At 38.6% G+C, this 16,084-nt stretch overlaps 1 protein-coding gene across 1 annotated transcript; it reads left to right on the top strand.

The window, feature by feature from the left end:
• The first annotated feature begins 502 nt into the window (after positions 1 to 502).
• LOC126394105 (RING-type E3 ubiquitin-protein ligase PPIL2-like) lies at positions 503 to 14,491 on the top strand. The gene is made up of 11 exons (XM_050050723.1): positions 503 to 652; positions 865 to 914; positions 2,684 to 2,729; positions 3,010 to 3,072; positions 3,517 to 3,568; positions 5,666 to 5,717; positions 6,125 to 6,216; positions 7,938 to 8,027; positions 8,128 to 8,203; positions 8,309 to 8,469; positions 14,335 to 14,491. The coding sequence occupies exons 1-11, from the start codon at positions 621 to 623 to the stop codon at positions 14,416 to 14,418; spliced, it is 798 nt and encodes a 265-aa protein (XP_049906680.1). The 5' UTR covers positions 503 to 620; the 3' UTR covers positions 14,419 to 14,491.
• The last annotated feature ends 1,593 nt before the right edge of the window (positions 14,492 to 16,084 follow it).

Genomic DNA, 16,084 nt, shown 5'->3' with positions numbered 1-16,084 from the left:
AATCCTGAGCATAGTCCGGCAGATGTTGAAGGACCTCAGTCGCCTCAGAAAATAGAGACGGCTCTGGCCCTTCCTGTAGAGAGCGTTAGTGTTCTTAGCCCAGGTGCTTATGCTTAAACAATACGAAAAAGTGCATGATATGTCACAAAATAGACATTTAATATGGTATATAATGTGGTGCTAAAGCATGACATATTAACATAGTATGGTATGGTATTACATAATATAATAGTAATAAGTATGATACTACTACTACTACTACTACTACTACTACTAATAATAATAATAATAATAATAATAATAATTATGATAATAATTTTAAAAAAAAAGTCATTCTTAATATAATCTCTTCTGTCACACAATAATGAACCATGAAAGAAATCTGGGGTTTGCTAATAATAAGACATTGTACTGTATTGTGAGAAATTGTGTTGCATTGTAACCGTACTTCCACCAGGGGGCGGCAGAGTGCCTTTGACATAAGTGCTATGCCGTTAATGACGACGAAGAAGAAGAACGTAAACAGGAAGCTACAAAAGGCGAACAGCTCTTTCAGTTGTTGTCGGTCAATTCTGTCATTTTTACCTAAATAATCTTTCAGATCACAACCAAAACTCAAAATGGGGAAGCGACAGCACCAGAAAGACAAAATGTGAGTATCAGATTTATCCCGAACAACTCACCGCAACGTATTGCGTGTTGTTTTTAGCTTAGCATGCTTGCTCCCGAGCTAGCTAAGCTAACCTACTGTAGCTTATTTCTAGCATTACTTTAGATGTAACTTTTATAAAGGTTGGATCGTTGTTTTTCTTATTGTTTTGTTATTATTTAACGTTATGTGTGTGTGTTTTATCCTCGTCACAGGTACATCACATGTACAGAGTACACACACTTTTATGGAGGGAAGCGAGCAGGTAAGTTGTACATTTCTTTACTTGGTCAAAACAAACGTTAACAGTGTGAAGCTGAGAAGAACCCGTATAAGAGATTAAATGATTAGTCAATTAATCGTTTATTCGATCGACAGAAAATAAATCGGCCACTATTTTGATAATCAGTTAATCGTTTTATTAATGTTTCAAGCACAAATGCCCAAATTGTGACATTTCCATGTTTTCAAATATGAGATTTTCTTGCTTTCCTTGGTCTGACATTAACTTATAGTAAATTTAATAATTTGGGGTTTAGAAATGTTGATTGGATTATATGAAACCACTTTAGGCTCCAGGGTGTTGTAACAGGCTCAGTGTTTTCTAATATTTTGTAGATTAATCAAGAAAATAATCGACATAATCGTTAAAGTTGCAGTCCTGTACCATATGCTTGTTAGAAGAAATGCTCAGGTCTTTTACCTGAGTAAAAGTAACAATACTACAGTACAGAAATACTCTGTTAGAAGTAAAACCCCTGCTGTCAAATTTTATATAATTGAAAGTACAAAATATTATCATGGAAATATACTTAAAATACCAAAAATAAAAGTAGTCATTGTGCAGGATGGCTCGTTTCAGAGTATCATATATTAGATTTTTGGATTGTAATTACTGATGCATTAATGTGTTCATCACTTTAATGTTGCAGCTGGTAAACATTGAGGTAATTCTAAATATTTGTATATTGTTGCATAGCTTCATACATAACCATATATCATAATTTATTATTTTATATGTTGTTTTTATAATCTGAATTTACAAATTAAATTAATATAGTGCAGTGAAAAATACAATATTTAGTGAAACTGAAGTGAATCAGAAAATAAAAATCCTCAGGTAAAGCACCTCAAACTTACACTTAAGAACAGTACTCTGGTAAATGTGTTTTGTCACTTTCCACAACTGGTTGACAGTTTATTAGGTAGCTACACCCAGCTGAAGCTAATCCAGTCAACAGCCCTACAAAAAGTCCTACTGTCATGAAGGTGATGACGTTTAGTTTGTGTTGAAGCTATTTTACAGATGCATTGATTCAACTTTGATGCAGATTTTTGTGTCTGGTGGTGCTGCTGAATTTTGTTGTGTGAACTAATATTGTTTTATATGAATAAAGACCAATATTTAACAGCACTACAAACTAGAAGCCTTCAAAATCACCATAGCATTGAGTCAGCACCTGCACACGAGGTAGAATTTATTGCAGGATTGTTGATTTGGGGCTCCCAATGTTTTGGCTTGTGAGCCCTTAAACAAAGTAATATCTACTCTTGACTCCTCATCAGCACCTGCATATGTTTGCCATTTGTGGCCAGTTCAAGAGAGGAATTATTTCCCTTTTCTAGTTACCCAAAGAGGTAAAATTATCTAGAAATTAATGAGCAAAATTAGATGAAAGACTGAAATGTCCAACATGGTTTTGTGTGGCCAAAGTGTTTTATTATTTTTTCTCTTCTGCTCTTCTGTACGGTTAATAATCTTGCAACCATTTGCGGTGGTCATGAACCCAATGTTGGTGACCACTGTATAAGACTGTATTAGTTTTAGCTTCAGTAGGTGGACCTAATGCACTGGCACCTTGGTGAATATGACAACACTGAATTTAATAAAAGCTAGTTAAGCTACTTTAAAATCTATGAGTCCACCTGTCATTGTCTTAAAATTATTGTGTGGTGTAACTGCTTGTGAAAATGTCTTTGGACAATCCAACAGATGTATGGAGATGAACACCATCTGATGTTTTTACTTTTCAGAAATCCCACAGGCAAACTTCAGACGGCTCCCGTTTGACCACTGCAGGTAAGAAGATACTTGTTAACCATCCCCAGCAGAGGTACAGTAGAGCCGCCTAGGCTGCATTCTGCTCACAATAAGTTTGTTATTAGACCAGCAATAAATCCTGGCCATGCTTCTCCACCAGTAATGGAGGATACGTGACAGCAGTATATTGCACAGATGGGAAAAATCTGTGTAATAAAATCTGAGAAAATCTGTCTGGTTGTGGATTTTTGCTGCGTATTTGTGAATTATAAACCATCTGTCTCGTTCTGACTTAATTGTTTTCTCTGAAACATTTCAGCTTGTCCCTTCAGCCGTTTGAGTATCCTGTGTGTACTGAGGAGGGAGTCGTCTTTGATCTGCTGTAAGTAGATAAAAAAACGAAATCATTTTTACAACAGGCATGCTGGGGTGTATTACCCGTGCAGGCGACTGGACAACCATGCAAAGAAAAACACATAAATGTCACGATCTAGTTAAGTCACTCAAACCAATTAATTATCAACTGTGTCTTATTGCTTGTTTTGGTCTGGTAGTAGAGGGATGTTAAGGATGACTTTAGGATTTGTACTGTCACCTCAACACTAGTTCAATTTAAGATCTCTCTCTCTGCGACTGTCTGTGAGTGGAGTTCTTAATAATCCTACTTCAAGCTTTGTGTCTTTAGTGTTGGTGTCATATTACACACAACAGGAAAGCAAACTGTTAGATAAGATGAATTAGATGAGGATGAAGGATGCTTGTTGTATTGTAGATAGTATATATCGTGATATCTGGTTGATTACGTCGTTTCTACTCTGTGTTTCAGGAGCATTGTCCCATGGATCAAGAAGTACGGCACAAATCCGATCTCTGGAGAGGTAAGCAAACAACCGACATCATACAGCATGTTTATCTACTGCCATCTTGATAAGGCAGTTGCTGTGTAGCTAACATGTTAACCTGTATAATTTTAGTTTAGTGACCATGTAAAAAAACAACACATTAATCTCATACGGAGAGATGTGATGCCTCATACTGTACCAGATTTAGCTGTTCTTCGGCAAATTGACACAAACCCTTGTACTACTAGTATAAGTGATAGAAACACAAGTTAAAAATGCAACAAATACTATATCCAATCATAGATCCGTACAGTACATAAAAATTTCCGTCGTCATTTCACCCCTGTGCAAGGTAAAATGCTTATTCCCAGTCAGACCTCCTCCTACTTAATGTTACCTGGGCGAAGTGCTGAAACAATTATCGTCTATTTAAAAGAAAAATAATCATTGACAGTTTGTTAATTGATGAAGTAAATTATCAAGAAAAAAATGTAAAACATTACTGATTCCAGCTTCTCAAATGTGACGATTTTGTGGCTGCCTCGATTCTACATCGTTGTAAATTGATTATCGTTGGATTTTGGCCAAGACATTTGCAGACGTCACTCTTTCTACTTTTAGCAGCAGAGTCAGGGATGGGCAAGGATTATATGCTCTGATTGATAGACCACTGATCAATATCAGCTAATATTTGTCCTGAATAGTTTTAAAAGCCAATCAGATGACACAAAACACAAAAGACAATTTCTCTGAGCGCCACTAAAGTAGCTTCACTGGTCTGGCAGCTCTGATGAACTGTAGCTCACACTGAGCATTCACTGTTAGATTCATGGTGCACTGCTCACCTCACATCCAGGTCATCTGCCTGTCCCCAGTGCAGTCACACCATCTGTCTCTCCTTGCTCGCCACACACACACACACAAACACACACATGCAGCACTGAATGCTTCTGTAGAGGCTGCGAACATTACATTAGGCTACATTTGTGTCATTTATTTTTGTTATTTATTGACAAATATATGCAAAACTTCTACAGTAAGAAATATGGCCTGTGAACCACCCTTAAATGTTTACATTTTTCAACATAAGTGAAAAAATGTAGACAAAATTACTTATGATGTTCAAGAAACTTGTTACAGTAGTTTAATTATGTTGCCTGAGAAGAGGGCAAATGCCAAGCTGACTAAAAACAACAGACGCTGAACTGAAATGACCTCGTCACATTTTTTTCTTGAGTAGTTGTGGTTGTAAAATCAATTTATAAATGTCATATATAAGAGAAAAGACCACATTCATTTTTACTATAGCTGCAGTGTAGCACAGTTTTGGACCTGGCTCTTCACTCTCTTGACTGTTCATTTTTTAAACTGCCCTGAACTCATGTCCCGCCTTACATTACTTTTGTAATTGATTCTAGGAGGAGATTTTCCCTCTATCCTCACTCTGACATTGACTGGAAATCCACATTTTAAAGCTGATCTTTAAAGATTCCTTTCCCAGGGTGCATGCCCCTCGACCACACCGGAGAGTTTACATTATTTAACCCTGTTTCCACCGAGCAGTCTAGTTCAATTCAGGACGCTTTTTTTCCATTTCCATTGTGAAAAGTTGTGGGTGATACTAACAGAACCGTCCCTTACCGTCCCCATTTTTTGTCCCCCCTCTGTTGGGGTACCCAGCACACAGATCTGCTACTAAAAGGCGGAGCTGTGAACACTGCAGTCTGTTGATTGGTCAGTAGAGAACGGTCACTTTTGTTCAGGGCTGAGTTGTGGCTGGTTTTTAAGGTCGTATAACCACTTCATACTGTGGCATGCTTTACAAACATTAGTAAACTATAATTATAAAATGAAGGGATGTTTGGTGCCTTTAGCAGCAGCTGTAGTCTGAGAATTAAATGACCATATTACCACTTTTTTACCACAAGTATTTGTCATGAATTGTTCAGCTGAAGAACTTTAATTGTCTATACAGTTAAGTTCAGCTTGAAATCCATTAGCTCTGGTTCACAGTTTAAACGATTCAAAGAAGATGATCTCTCTGAGTTTTGTACAATGTCTTTGCCATTCTGTTTTTGTAAAAACATTTTTGTGACGACACACTAACATTTCAGTTTTCCTTCTTTGTCACAGAAACTGGAAGCCAAGTCCCTCATCAAACTTAACTTTGCCAAGAACAACGATGGTAAATATGCGTGTGTTCAACTTTAACTTTAAAGGGTTCATGTAGAAAGCTGATATTGTCATTACAGCTTAATTTCCCTGATTCTAATCACCAGAATCAGTCAGTAGTTTGGAATAAAAAGGTCAAAGCTGCTCTTATCTTACTGCCCTGCTGTGTCTGAGTGCATATTGGAAAAGAAAATTAGACTTAAAGAGTGTTAAAGGGTCATTTTTTCGGGGTGGATAAGAGCAAATTAAAGCAAGTGGAGGAGGAAGATGTGGGAGAGGTGATATAAATCAGTAGGAGCACAGTACATGAGGTACTTCTTCTTCTTCTGGAGGAGATGAGTTTTCAGGCCGTGGCAGCAGACTGAGAGCGACTCTACCGCCCTGCTTGCTTCTGATTCTCTTTTTCTTATTTTGTTCCAGGAAAGTATCACTGCCCCGTTCTGTACAACGTCTTCACAAATAATTCTCACTTCGTTGCCAACAAGGTCACTGGCAACGTGTTCTCTTATGAGGTGGGTGAACTCACACACTTTCTTTACGTTGATCCTCATAAAAATACTTTTGTAACACAGATCAATGTCTAAAATTACACACACACACAAACACACACACACAGAGGTTATTGATTTGGATTTCAGTGGGATACAGTGCAGATGCTCAGCCCACATGGTCTCACAAGATGCTGCCTTACATCACATCGAATTAGCTCCGTACAATAAATGTTCCAAACGAATTGAGGATTTCACACTGTGCAGGACAAGCTTTGGTTTTAAAGATGAATTTGACAAAGTGGGCCAGTAGTTAGCATTGTCACCTCACAGCAAGAGGGGCTTGCATGTTCTCCCTGTGTCAGCGTGGGTTTTCTCCAGGTGCTCCAGCTTCCTCCCACAGTCCAAAGACATGCAGGTTAATTGGTGACTCTAAATTGTCCGCGACCCCAAACGGGATAAGCAGTTACAGAAAATGAATGATTGAATTTGACATAGAATCTGCGTTTTTTAATCTCCTGGCAATCATGTGTTCAGTAATGTGTGTGAGTGTGCGTGAGTGTGTCTGTTTGTCCGCAGCTAATCTTGCAAACTACTGGATCAATGAGCCTAATATTATTGTGCACATATATGACTGTATGCTCAAGAACCAATTTTTGTAAAACCTGTTTTACTGACTGTGTTATACACACTGCTGACTCCTCACTCCTCTTAACTGGCCTTTGGGGGTCACAAGTCCTCGACAAATTCTCATAGCAAAAAGATGTTTCTAGCACTCTGCTCAGCTATTGCTACATTATATTTTTTTGTGTGCATGTTTGACTGAAAGCTCAAGTACCTCTGGTGGTTGCGGTGAGGCACAATTGTTATAAATCCTGTATTGTTTACCACTGACTCCTCTTAACTGGCCATTGGGGGTCGCAAGTCCTCGACAACATCTCATAGCAAAAAGGTGTTTCTAGCAAACTGCTCGGCTGAAAACAACAAGCCTTGCTGTCTGTTGCAGGCCTAATATTTTTGTGTACATGTTTGACTGAAAACTCAAGGACCTCTCGTGGATACGGTGAGGCACTCCTCACTCCTCTTAACAGGCTGATAGGAGCCACAATTGATCAACAAAATCAAGTAGCAAGCAAAAGGCTCTTTTGGCAGTCAGCCTGGCTAAAAACAAGCCTTACCGTCTGTTGCACGCCACATTTTAGCCTTCATTGTGGCTCTAACATCCAGTGTTGGAAATTAGCACTAGCCATCAGCCAAATGCTGGTAAAATATGCTAGTGGCTGCAAGATTTGCTTCACTCACCAGCGAAAAAAAACAATCTACTGAGTGGCTGGTCGATTTTGGAATCCACCAGCCGAAGTGGCAGCTAGACAAAAATAGTTAATTTCCACCCCTGCTAACATTTAGAGAAAAGTTTGGTCTCATTTCGAACAAGAGCCTCTGCAGATGAATTCCATTCCCAAATTAGTATGAACCACTAAATTTAGGCACGTTATGAGATGAATAAATCCCCATTTTTTGTTATCTTCTCTGCCATGTTGACTGTAAGGAAGCCAGGAGGGACAATTGAGTGAGATTTAACTTGTTCCACTACTGTCATGCATACATGCTGGACACACAGCCTGTCATATTGCTTTTGAACAACAAATAAATAAACTTGAGTTTCCCTTTCACCTAACTTAGCGATCTTGTTGTGTGCAAAAGAGGCTTTTTGTTTTCTTAAATATATTTCTGTGTCCACTCAGGCTGTTGAGCAACTCAACATTAAGACCAAAAGTTTCAAAGATCTGCTGACCGACGAACCCTTCACCAGACAGGACATTATAACACTTCAGGTGGGTGGTTGCTTTGTTGTGGTTTTAAAAAGCATTTAACCCTAGGAAAAAAGTAACCTTTAATCTGATGATGAGTATTTTGTTTTGTTGTGTTTTGTAGGACCCCACAAACTTGGATAAATTCAATGTGTCCAACTTCTTCCATGTGAAGAACAACATGAAGGTGTTGGATCCAGGTGAGATATCGATCTTAATTTAGTGTTGAGTTTTAGTTGAATATGAGAGTACTTTGGTTAAACTGTTTCCTTCCTCTTGCTCTTCTTTCCCCTGGTACGGACCAGACGAGGAAAAGGCCAAGCTGGACCCGGCGTACCACCTGAAGACCACCAATCTGGAGACCAGGGAGACTTTAGCTGAGCTGTACAAAGACTACAAGGGGGATCAGCTCCTGGCTTCCACCATGAAGGAACCCGAGGCCAAGAAGACGGACAAATTAAACGCTGTAAGCAAAATCACTGCGATGCTGAAGTTATTGAAAACAAGACAAGGAAAGAGGAAATGGAAAGAGAAAGTTAAGCGGTGAAAATATCTATTCAAAACCACTTAAGACCATAAAGAAACTAGGCTTTAGTATCTTAAAAATCCTCCTGGTAATAGAGGTTGTGACATATCTGGATAAACAAAACCTAACAAGGTAATGGGAGCTTATCGTTCAACAGCCCCTGAAATTTAGCTGTTTATCGACTTGGATACAAAGCATTTAAATGAATGTGTAATTCATCCATGTCTGGCAGGAGATAGGAGCTTCCAGGCATGCTACAGTAAAGTCTTTATCAATCTGTCTCCGCGTAGCTTTAATCCCATGATTACTCCAAAAAACATCAGTTCTCTTTGACTGGAAGTTAAGTCGATGATGAATTAGGCTGAACTCTGACCTCATGGATAACAGCAATGAAAGGGAAATTTTCTACCAGATTATAATCATCTTTATTTTTGACAGAATAATCTCAATTTGAGGTGGCTTTTCCTGGAGCCTTCAGCCATGTCACATTGTCTGTTGTCCATTCAGGTGTCATGGAGATGAGTCTGTTGACATGACAACTTAGTAGCAGTTATGATTTAATCCATCGGTTTTTTAGGACCAAAAGTTTAGCATCAAAGATCATTCTTTTGAAGATTTGTTTTATTGAAATATGCTGAATTTAACGTGTGAAAAAGGAATAGGAAAAATATACACAAGTGCACAGATACACACAAATGTCCATGTTGAAACAAAGGTTAAAACATTATAATGATACATCAGTGTAAATGAATATACATGTAAAATAGTGATGATAACAAATATAACATTACTCATAATGAACCTGACCTATAATAGCAGAGAATATATGCATACACACAGCTGTGTCTCACGAGGTAAAACGGTCTTCCAGTAATCAGAATGTCAGTGGTTTGATCCCTGACCTCTGCAGTCGATATGTCAAGGTGTCCTTGGGCAAGATACTGAACCTCCGCGTGTGTGATTTATCGCTCCTGATGAGTAGGTGGCACCTTGCCACAAGTGTATGAATGTGTGTGTGAATGTGCAAATGCTGACTTGTGTTGTAAAAAGCCTTGAATGGTTGCTAAGATGAGAAAAACACTATGAAAAATGCAGTCAATTTACTATTTATGCACGTTCATACCAAGCAAAGATTGTATATAAGAGGTACGACGAGTCTCCACTTACCCCACTGTACAAAAATGAAGCCAAAATATCCTGGATATGGCTGCTGCCATCTTGCGCTGGTGATGTCATTTGGAGCCAGAGTTTGCACAGTAGCAATCTCAGTGGTGTGGAGCTCCAGCTTATACACCTGTCAGACCAATCATGAGCGGCGTCATTGATCGCCAACATAGTGATTGACACAAGTAGCTGTTAATCAGGATGTCAAACCCCCAGAAAAACGCACACTTGAACATACATCAGTGTGATAAGAACTACCTAAAATGGATTATTTAATGTGTACTATGAGTTTTTAGTTTGGCCCATGTCCCATCTGCTAACATGGAGGGGGCTAGGTTAATGATCTATACTGCAGCCAGCCTCCATCGTGTGATCATTTTAGGGAGCTGCCATGTCGTCCATCTTTCTAAACAGTCTGTGAGACCAAGCGGCAACCTCTGGGGCAGAAAAGTGAAGCCAACACAGAAGTGCCAAAAACTGCAGTTCTTTGAATGTCCACTTGAGGCTGGCTCCAAAAGTGTCTCAACAACTAATTTCAACATTCGTGACAATTGTGCGTGCAGTGGTGTATTTTTATATAACTCACCTGTTTACATTTTATTAAGGCTTAAAGTTACGCATAATTAAGTGTGTAGCTGCTTTGAGTGACAGGCTGTCTGCTGATGGTGTCCTTGGCTTCTCAGTCAGATCCACCCCTCCTTTCTTCACAACGCCAGCCTCTCGCTCAAATATGGTCACTTCTGGCTCCAAAAAAATCAAGATGGCGTCTCCCGAAATGCCAAACTTGAGGCTTCAAACGGCAATCCACAAACCAATGGCTGACGTCACGGAAGCTACAACCATTATTTTCACAGTCTTTGGGAATTAAAAGAATTGAATAGAATAAAGATTGAACGTCAAAGATTTTCTTGACCTCGGAAATAATCATTTGAAGGTCCACGATTTCCCAAAAAGTAGAACTGAAGATACTAGAAAAAATTACCAAGATAACTTTTCTGATTCTACAAAGTCCAGATGAGTTTTACCGAAATGTAGATGTAGGCTCTTTTCTTTTTTTATGCAAATATAATTTTTCTGTTGTGCTGCTGCAGCATTTCAAGAGAACGTTCATTTGGTGAGATGCAATTTCTACTGTGTGCACAGGAGGGCGCCAAACACACAGTAATGCACTGACATTAATGTAGGCAACAAGATAAACAACTGCATCCAGAAACAGAACAAAGAACGATTACAGTGCTGTGAAGAACATAAATAATGTTTTACATTACAGGAATTTAAGTAAATATAAAGAAAGATTTAGGCAAAAAGACCATGTCAGTGTCTGAAATATTAGCCTGAGGGAGAAATCGAATAAACAAAGGTGTCTGTAGTTATGCAGCAGGTTTATATTCTGTATTTTTATATATCTTCTGGATACTTAACCTTCCTACATGTCTGCTCTCAGTTATTATTGTCCGGATTAACTGCAGGGGAAACAAACACACACAGATGTCTAACAATAAAGGTCAGCCGCGGTCATGTTAACACCACAACCGTGTCCTTGAATAACCGGGGAGAATGAAGTCAATTTAAACAGCATCAGCATCTCTTTTCTTATCAGCTCTCTTCTTGATGCTGCGCCGTGTCTCCTTTTTTTTTTTTTTTTTTTTTTTTTTTTTTATAAACGCCAGAGCTTTTCCTTGGTTGCTCTCCGTCTTGAGTTCACAGTCGAGGTGACGCTCTGACAGCATCTGAGAGAACAGGGAATATAGGTCAGACGGAGCACACAAGGTAAAGTCTGGGCTTTCATGCGCCTTCACAAGAACTAGAGCAGAAGAATGCTAAACCAGGACCGGAGAGTAGACTTGAGCTTTTGAAATCCATTTTCACGTCTCCGCTTTCATCTCCCTTCAGTTGTTATTCTATTGACTTCAATAACTCCTCCAGTCTCACTGCATTGTTTGTGGTATTTTTGGATGCTGTATATTACTACTCAGCCGTTCTACTATGATTTAAGCTCAAAGAACCTTAAAGCATCTCCAATGCCCCTTAATTATAAGATGTTAGAAATCTATCCAAGCTGCAGAGGCTGAGGTTCTTAATCATACAGAGGCTGCAGAGGCTGTCATTAAGCTAGTTTGCACTTGATGCACCACTTAGCACAAACGGAGGAACCAGCCAAGTATGTGTCGGCCCTGTTGAAGTTCCTCTCAGTGCTCAGTGCGTTAAGCTGATCCTGATCTCCAGAGGAATATTTCACTTCATACAAATGAGTGCTGCAATTAATGTTTATTTTTATTAGTTATTATTTTTATTTAGAAATGTATCTATGGTATAGTCTATAAAATGTTAGAGAACAGTGAAACAAACCCATCACATTTTCCCAGAGTGCAGGAATGTAGTTAAAAATATCAAATATATTATTTTACAGTGATAAAAAGCAAAGAACAGCAGCAAATCCTCACATTAGACTTTTTTTTGCTTGACCTAAACAATTAAATCACAGATTATCACAGATTCATTTTCTTCTCTTTGACTAATCCGTTAAACCAGTGGTTCCCAACTGGTGGGCCGCGGTCCAAAAAGTGTGGGCCCATTCTGAATGGACCATAAGGGACTCACAAACGTGCCAAGTTTGTAGGTGCAGTAAATTTCCAGCACAGAGCTTTTATTTTGTTGTGCCGTTTTCTGCTGTAGAGTGAGTGACTACAACAACTACGACAGCTGCTTGACAGAGACAGCAAACTAGTTCAACGACATGGCCAAATGCATGTATGACGCTCAATTATGTTGACCTTGAACTAATGACTAAGGACAAATCTGGACCCCGTGGCTGGACCAGTTGGGAACCACTGCCTTAAACAGCTCACTGCTATTTCAGACACATTATTACACCTAAAGAAGTGTTTCACTGCTGGGTTCATGGTCTTTTTGTTAAACTAGGCTGTCCATGCCGTTGAAAGAGGCAAATACTTTAGAAATTGGTGCCACATAGAGAGAAAAGGGGCTGTGACATTTGCCTTTGCTCAAGAGGTAGAAAAGCTGCAACTACCAGAATGCTCTGTGCCGCATCAAACCAACCAACAGTCCCACTGGTGGGAGTTGCCCTTCTAAAAACAATATGGTGGCCGACTGGTAACAAACAATCTCATATCACAGTTGGACAGTAAGCTAAAATATGTTTCTGAAAACATTTGAGACAAGAAATAGGCAACGCAGTAACAGAATCTTGGTAAGCACTGTATAGTTTTACCGTTTGATTGGAGTTCGGAGAGATCGGAGAGTCTCTCTCTTGATCCACTTCTGTACCCTTTTACCCCTTTTCCACCAAGTTAGCTTCTTATCTGGTTCAGGACTCTTGGAACCCTGGTGCTAGCTAGCAAACCAGTCGTGTTTCCGCCAGTTTTGATCAGAACCATTGAAACGAAGGATGTGTCATCAACTGAGGGCGTCGCACAATGCACAGCAGAAGTAAACAGTAGTAGCAACATGATGGAATGCATTGATTACCTGCCACATTTGTTCTGTAATCATGGATATTGTATTTGTTTTTATCCAAAAAAAAAAAAACAAGCAGGGACCAATTACTAATGAGACCACTGCATGCTCTTTTTGATGATTTCTCACTTGGCTCCTCTGTTGTTGCCTTCTCCATCTTCTCTCTCCAACCTGACATTTACACGGATGTCGTCACCATCTTTTTTGGTTCCAGTTAGGATCCAACTTTTCGAGTACCAAAACCAGTTTATTTTTGGCCAAAATGCTCTGAACAGTTCAAATTAAGGTGCTGGAACCAGAACAAAATTGAAAAAGGGGTATGAGTGTCCATGGTGGTTGGCATACCAATATGTGGAAGTGCAATCTGTAGTTCAAACAACAGCCCCAGAGCCAGCATAAATCTGCTGGGTGACGTGAAACGGGGGTGTTTGGCTGGCAAATAACAGGAAGATCTGGCCACTGGTAAGGTGGAGGGAAGTTTACCACAGTTCATTTACACATACTACCCAGATTGTTACGATACAAAGCTGGTTGAAAATGGATAAAGTATCTATTTAAAAGAGCATCAAATAACTGTGACAGAACAAAGACAGAAAATATTAACACAAGGTTTGCTTGCTTGCTTTTTTGAGAGCTTTCAGGCACATCTCATCCAATAGTTTGTATCTCAACCTATATACAGCCCCTGTTTTCAGTGGTGGCCCATAATACACAGGTAGCGTGATGGTAACGGGGACAGCTGTGGCTCAGGAGCTGGTAGTTTGTCATCCACTGAATTGTGAAATGCTTTGGATAAAAGCACTATATGAATTAAATTCATTTACCATGACAACCACTGATTAGATGCAGTTGAAAGCTCTGGAAAACGCTAGACAGTGGACCTTAAATTGGGATTATTTCATTTTTATTTTGGTCCAGCAGCATTAAATTAAATTCCTCGATATCAGTTGATCAGTTGCTCTGACTGTACTGGTGCCAATTGTTTTCTGTCTTTTCCCAGAAGAGAAAAAGAAAAACTAAAATGTGCTTTGGAAGACAGTTGTATCTGTCAGTTCACCAACATCATAAACGTATACATTAACAGAAGTAGAGTTTTAAAAAGGTTGAGTTTAAAAAACACGAAATAAAAGATGTCATTTTTTATTTTTGTCTCTTTTTCCCCAGGCCCACTACTCCACAGGCAGAGTTTCCGCCTCCTTCACATCCACAGCCATGACTCCTGCAACAACACACGAAGCAGGCAAGTGAACATCTCACACAAAAAAACCCTCTGCAGATTCCCAGCAGACAGAGACATTCACCTCGTCTTTCTTTAGTCGCTTTAATCGTTATCTATCCAGGGGAGACCGGCTAGTCACGCCTGGTCTTTTTGCAGCAAAGTGCAGCTTCTCGCTCACACAGCTGAATGTGGCTGCAACTGGGAGCTGCTCAGTTCGACTGTGTTTTCTCCTCCTGTCAGCCTCTGAGCTGTTCCATGGAAGAGATTTGCTGTTATGCAACTGTATAGTAGGTTCAGTACACTTCAGAAGAGGAGGACAATGTTTGGATTTAGTGACCCAGTTCAGTTTTCTGAAAAAGGCATGCCATATATATTTATGGATGTGTGCCTCAGTCTAAGTACCACAGAATACTGAGACATGTTGTCTTTATAGTGTAAATATATTTTGAAATGTGGGTTGTAATGTGTTTGATTTACGTATACACATTTTTTCCCTCATTTTTTTGTTGAATGTTTCAGGGCATACATGTATCAGTAGTTTGGTGTCTCAGTGCCCATTTGTAGAGAAGTAAATATCCATACTTGTAGGTAAATACCTCTATACATGGAGATATAGTGATAATAAAAATTAAAGGTCCAGTGTGTCAGATTTAGGAGGATATATTGGCAGAAACAGAATATAATGGGTATGCTTTCTTTAGTGCATAATCACCTGAAAATAAGAATCATGTTTTCTTCACCTTTAGCGTGGGAAAAAAAACTGATTTTTAACGTGAAACTGCTTTATACTGTGTTTTTACTGGCTTAAATCATCTGGTTTGTTTGTTTTGGAGAGAAATAGACCTCTGTGGTTTATTCAGCTCCCAGTAAAAACTTCCTGAACAATGAACATTAAAGGAATTCAAACTGGGAGACATTTCAGCAGGTTGCAATTTGCAGTCCTCACCACTAGGTGTTACTAAATCCTCCTAAATCTTACACAGTGTTCCTTTATGTAAAAAAAAGACTTAATTAAAATACTAATGGCATGTGCATTTTTTAATCCATAATGTCATTGGGTGATGTATTCTTTTATGATTCTAATTTTTTAATTGTTTGATTTTGTAGACCTCAGTGCAACCTTCGTGGTAGTTAGTTGCCAACTTTGCCCATCTATTTCATTTGTGGTATTTATGTTTATTGTCAAGTTTCATGCTCCTTTGTATTTCTTGGAATTCCCTGATTTAATTTGCCTAAATCCTGCATTGTTTTAAATCCGGGATCAACCATGTAAAGCCCTTCTGTATTATTATTATTATTATTTATTTTATTTTTTTTAAAGAAGAAAAATGTAAATGAATTAATAAAAAATGATAAAGAATAAAGAAAATAAATAAATAAAAATAAATAAAAAAAGAAAGCTGTAATAATGACACAAAAAAATCAAAGAGAGAACTGATTAAAAAATAAAACAAATAGTAAAATAAAAATACACTTCACATTAAAATAACAGCAAATCATCAAAGGATTTATATTTTCCTACCCAGGGTGTCCGCGGGGTCTTAAAACGTATTAAAAGTTGATCAATCAAATGTCGGAAAATTAAGGCCCTTAAAAAGTATTAAAAAGTCTTAATCGCGATTTTATGAAGTATTACATTTTCTTGGCATTCAAGCTTTAACAAAAAAAGTATCCATGAATGTATAATTTATTTTC

Source organism: Epinephelus moara, chromosome 8 (assembly GCF_006386435.1).
Source record: "Epinephelus moara isolate mb chromosome 8, YSFRI_EMoa_1.0, whole genome shotgun sequence".
Classification (NCBI taxonomy): Eukaryota; Metazoa; Chordata; class Actinopteri; order Perciformes; family Serranidae; genus Epinephelus; species Epinephelus moara.
This window is presented reverse-complemented; position numbering and strand designations above follow the sequence as displayed.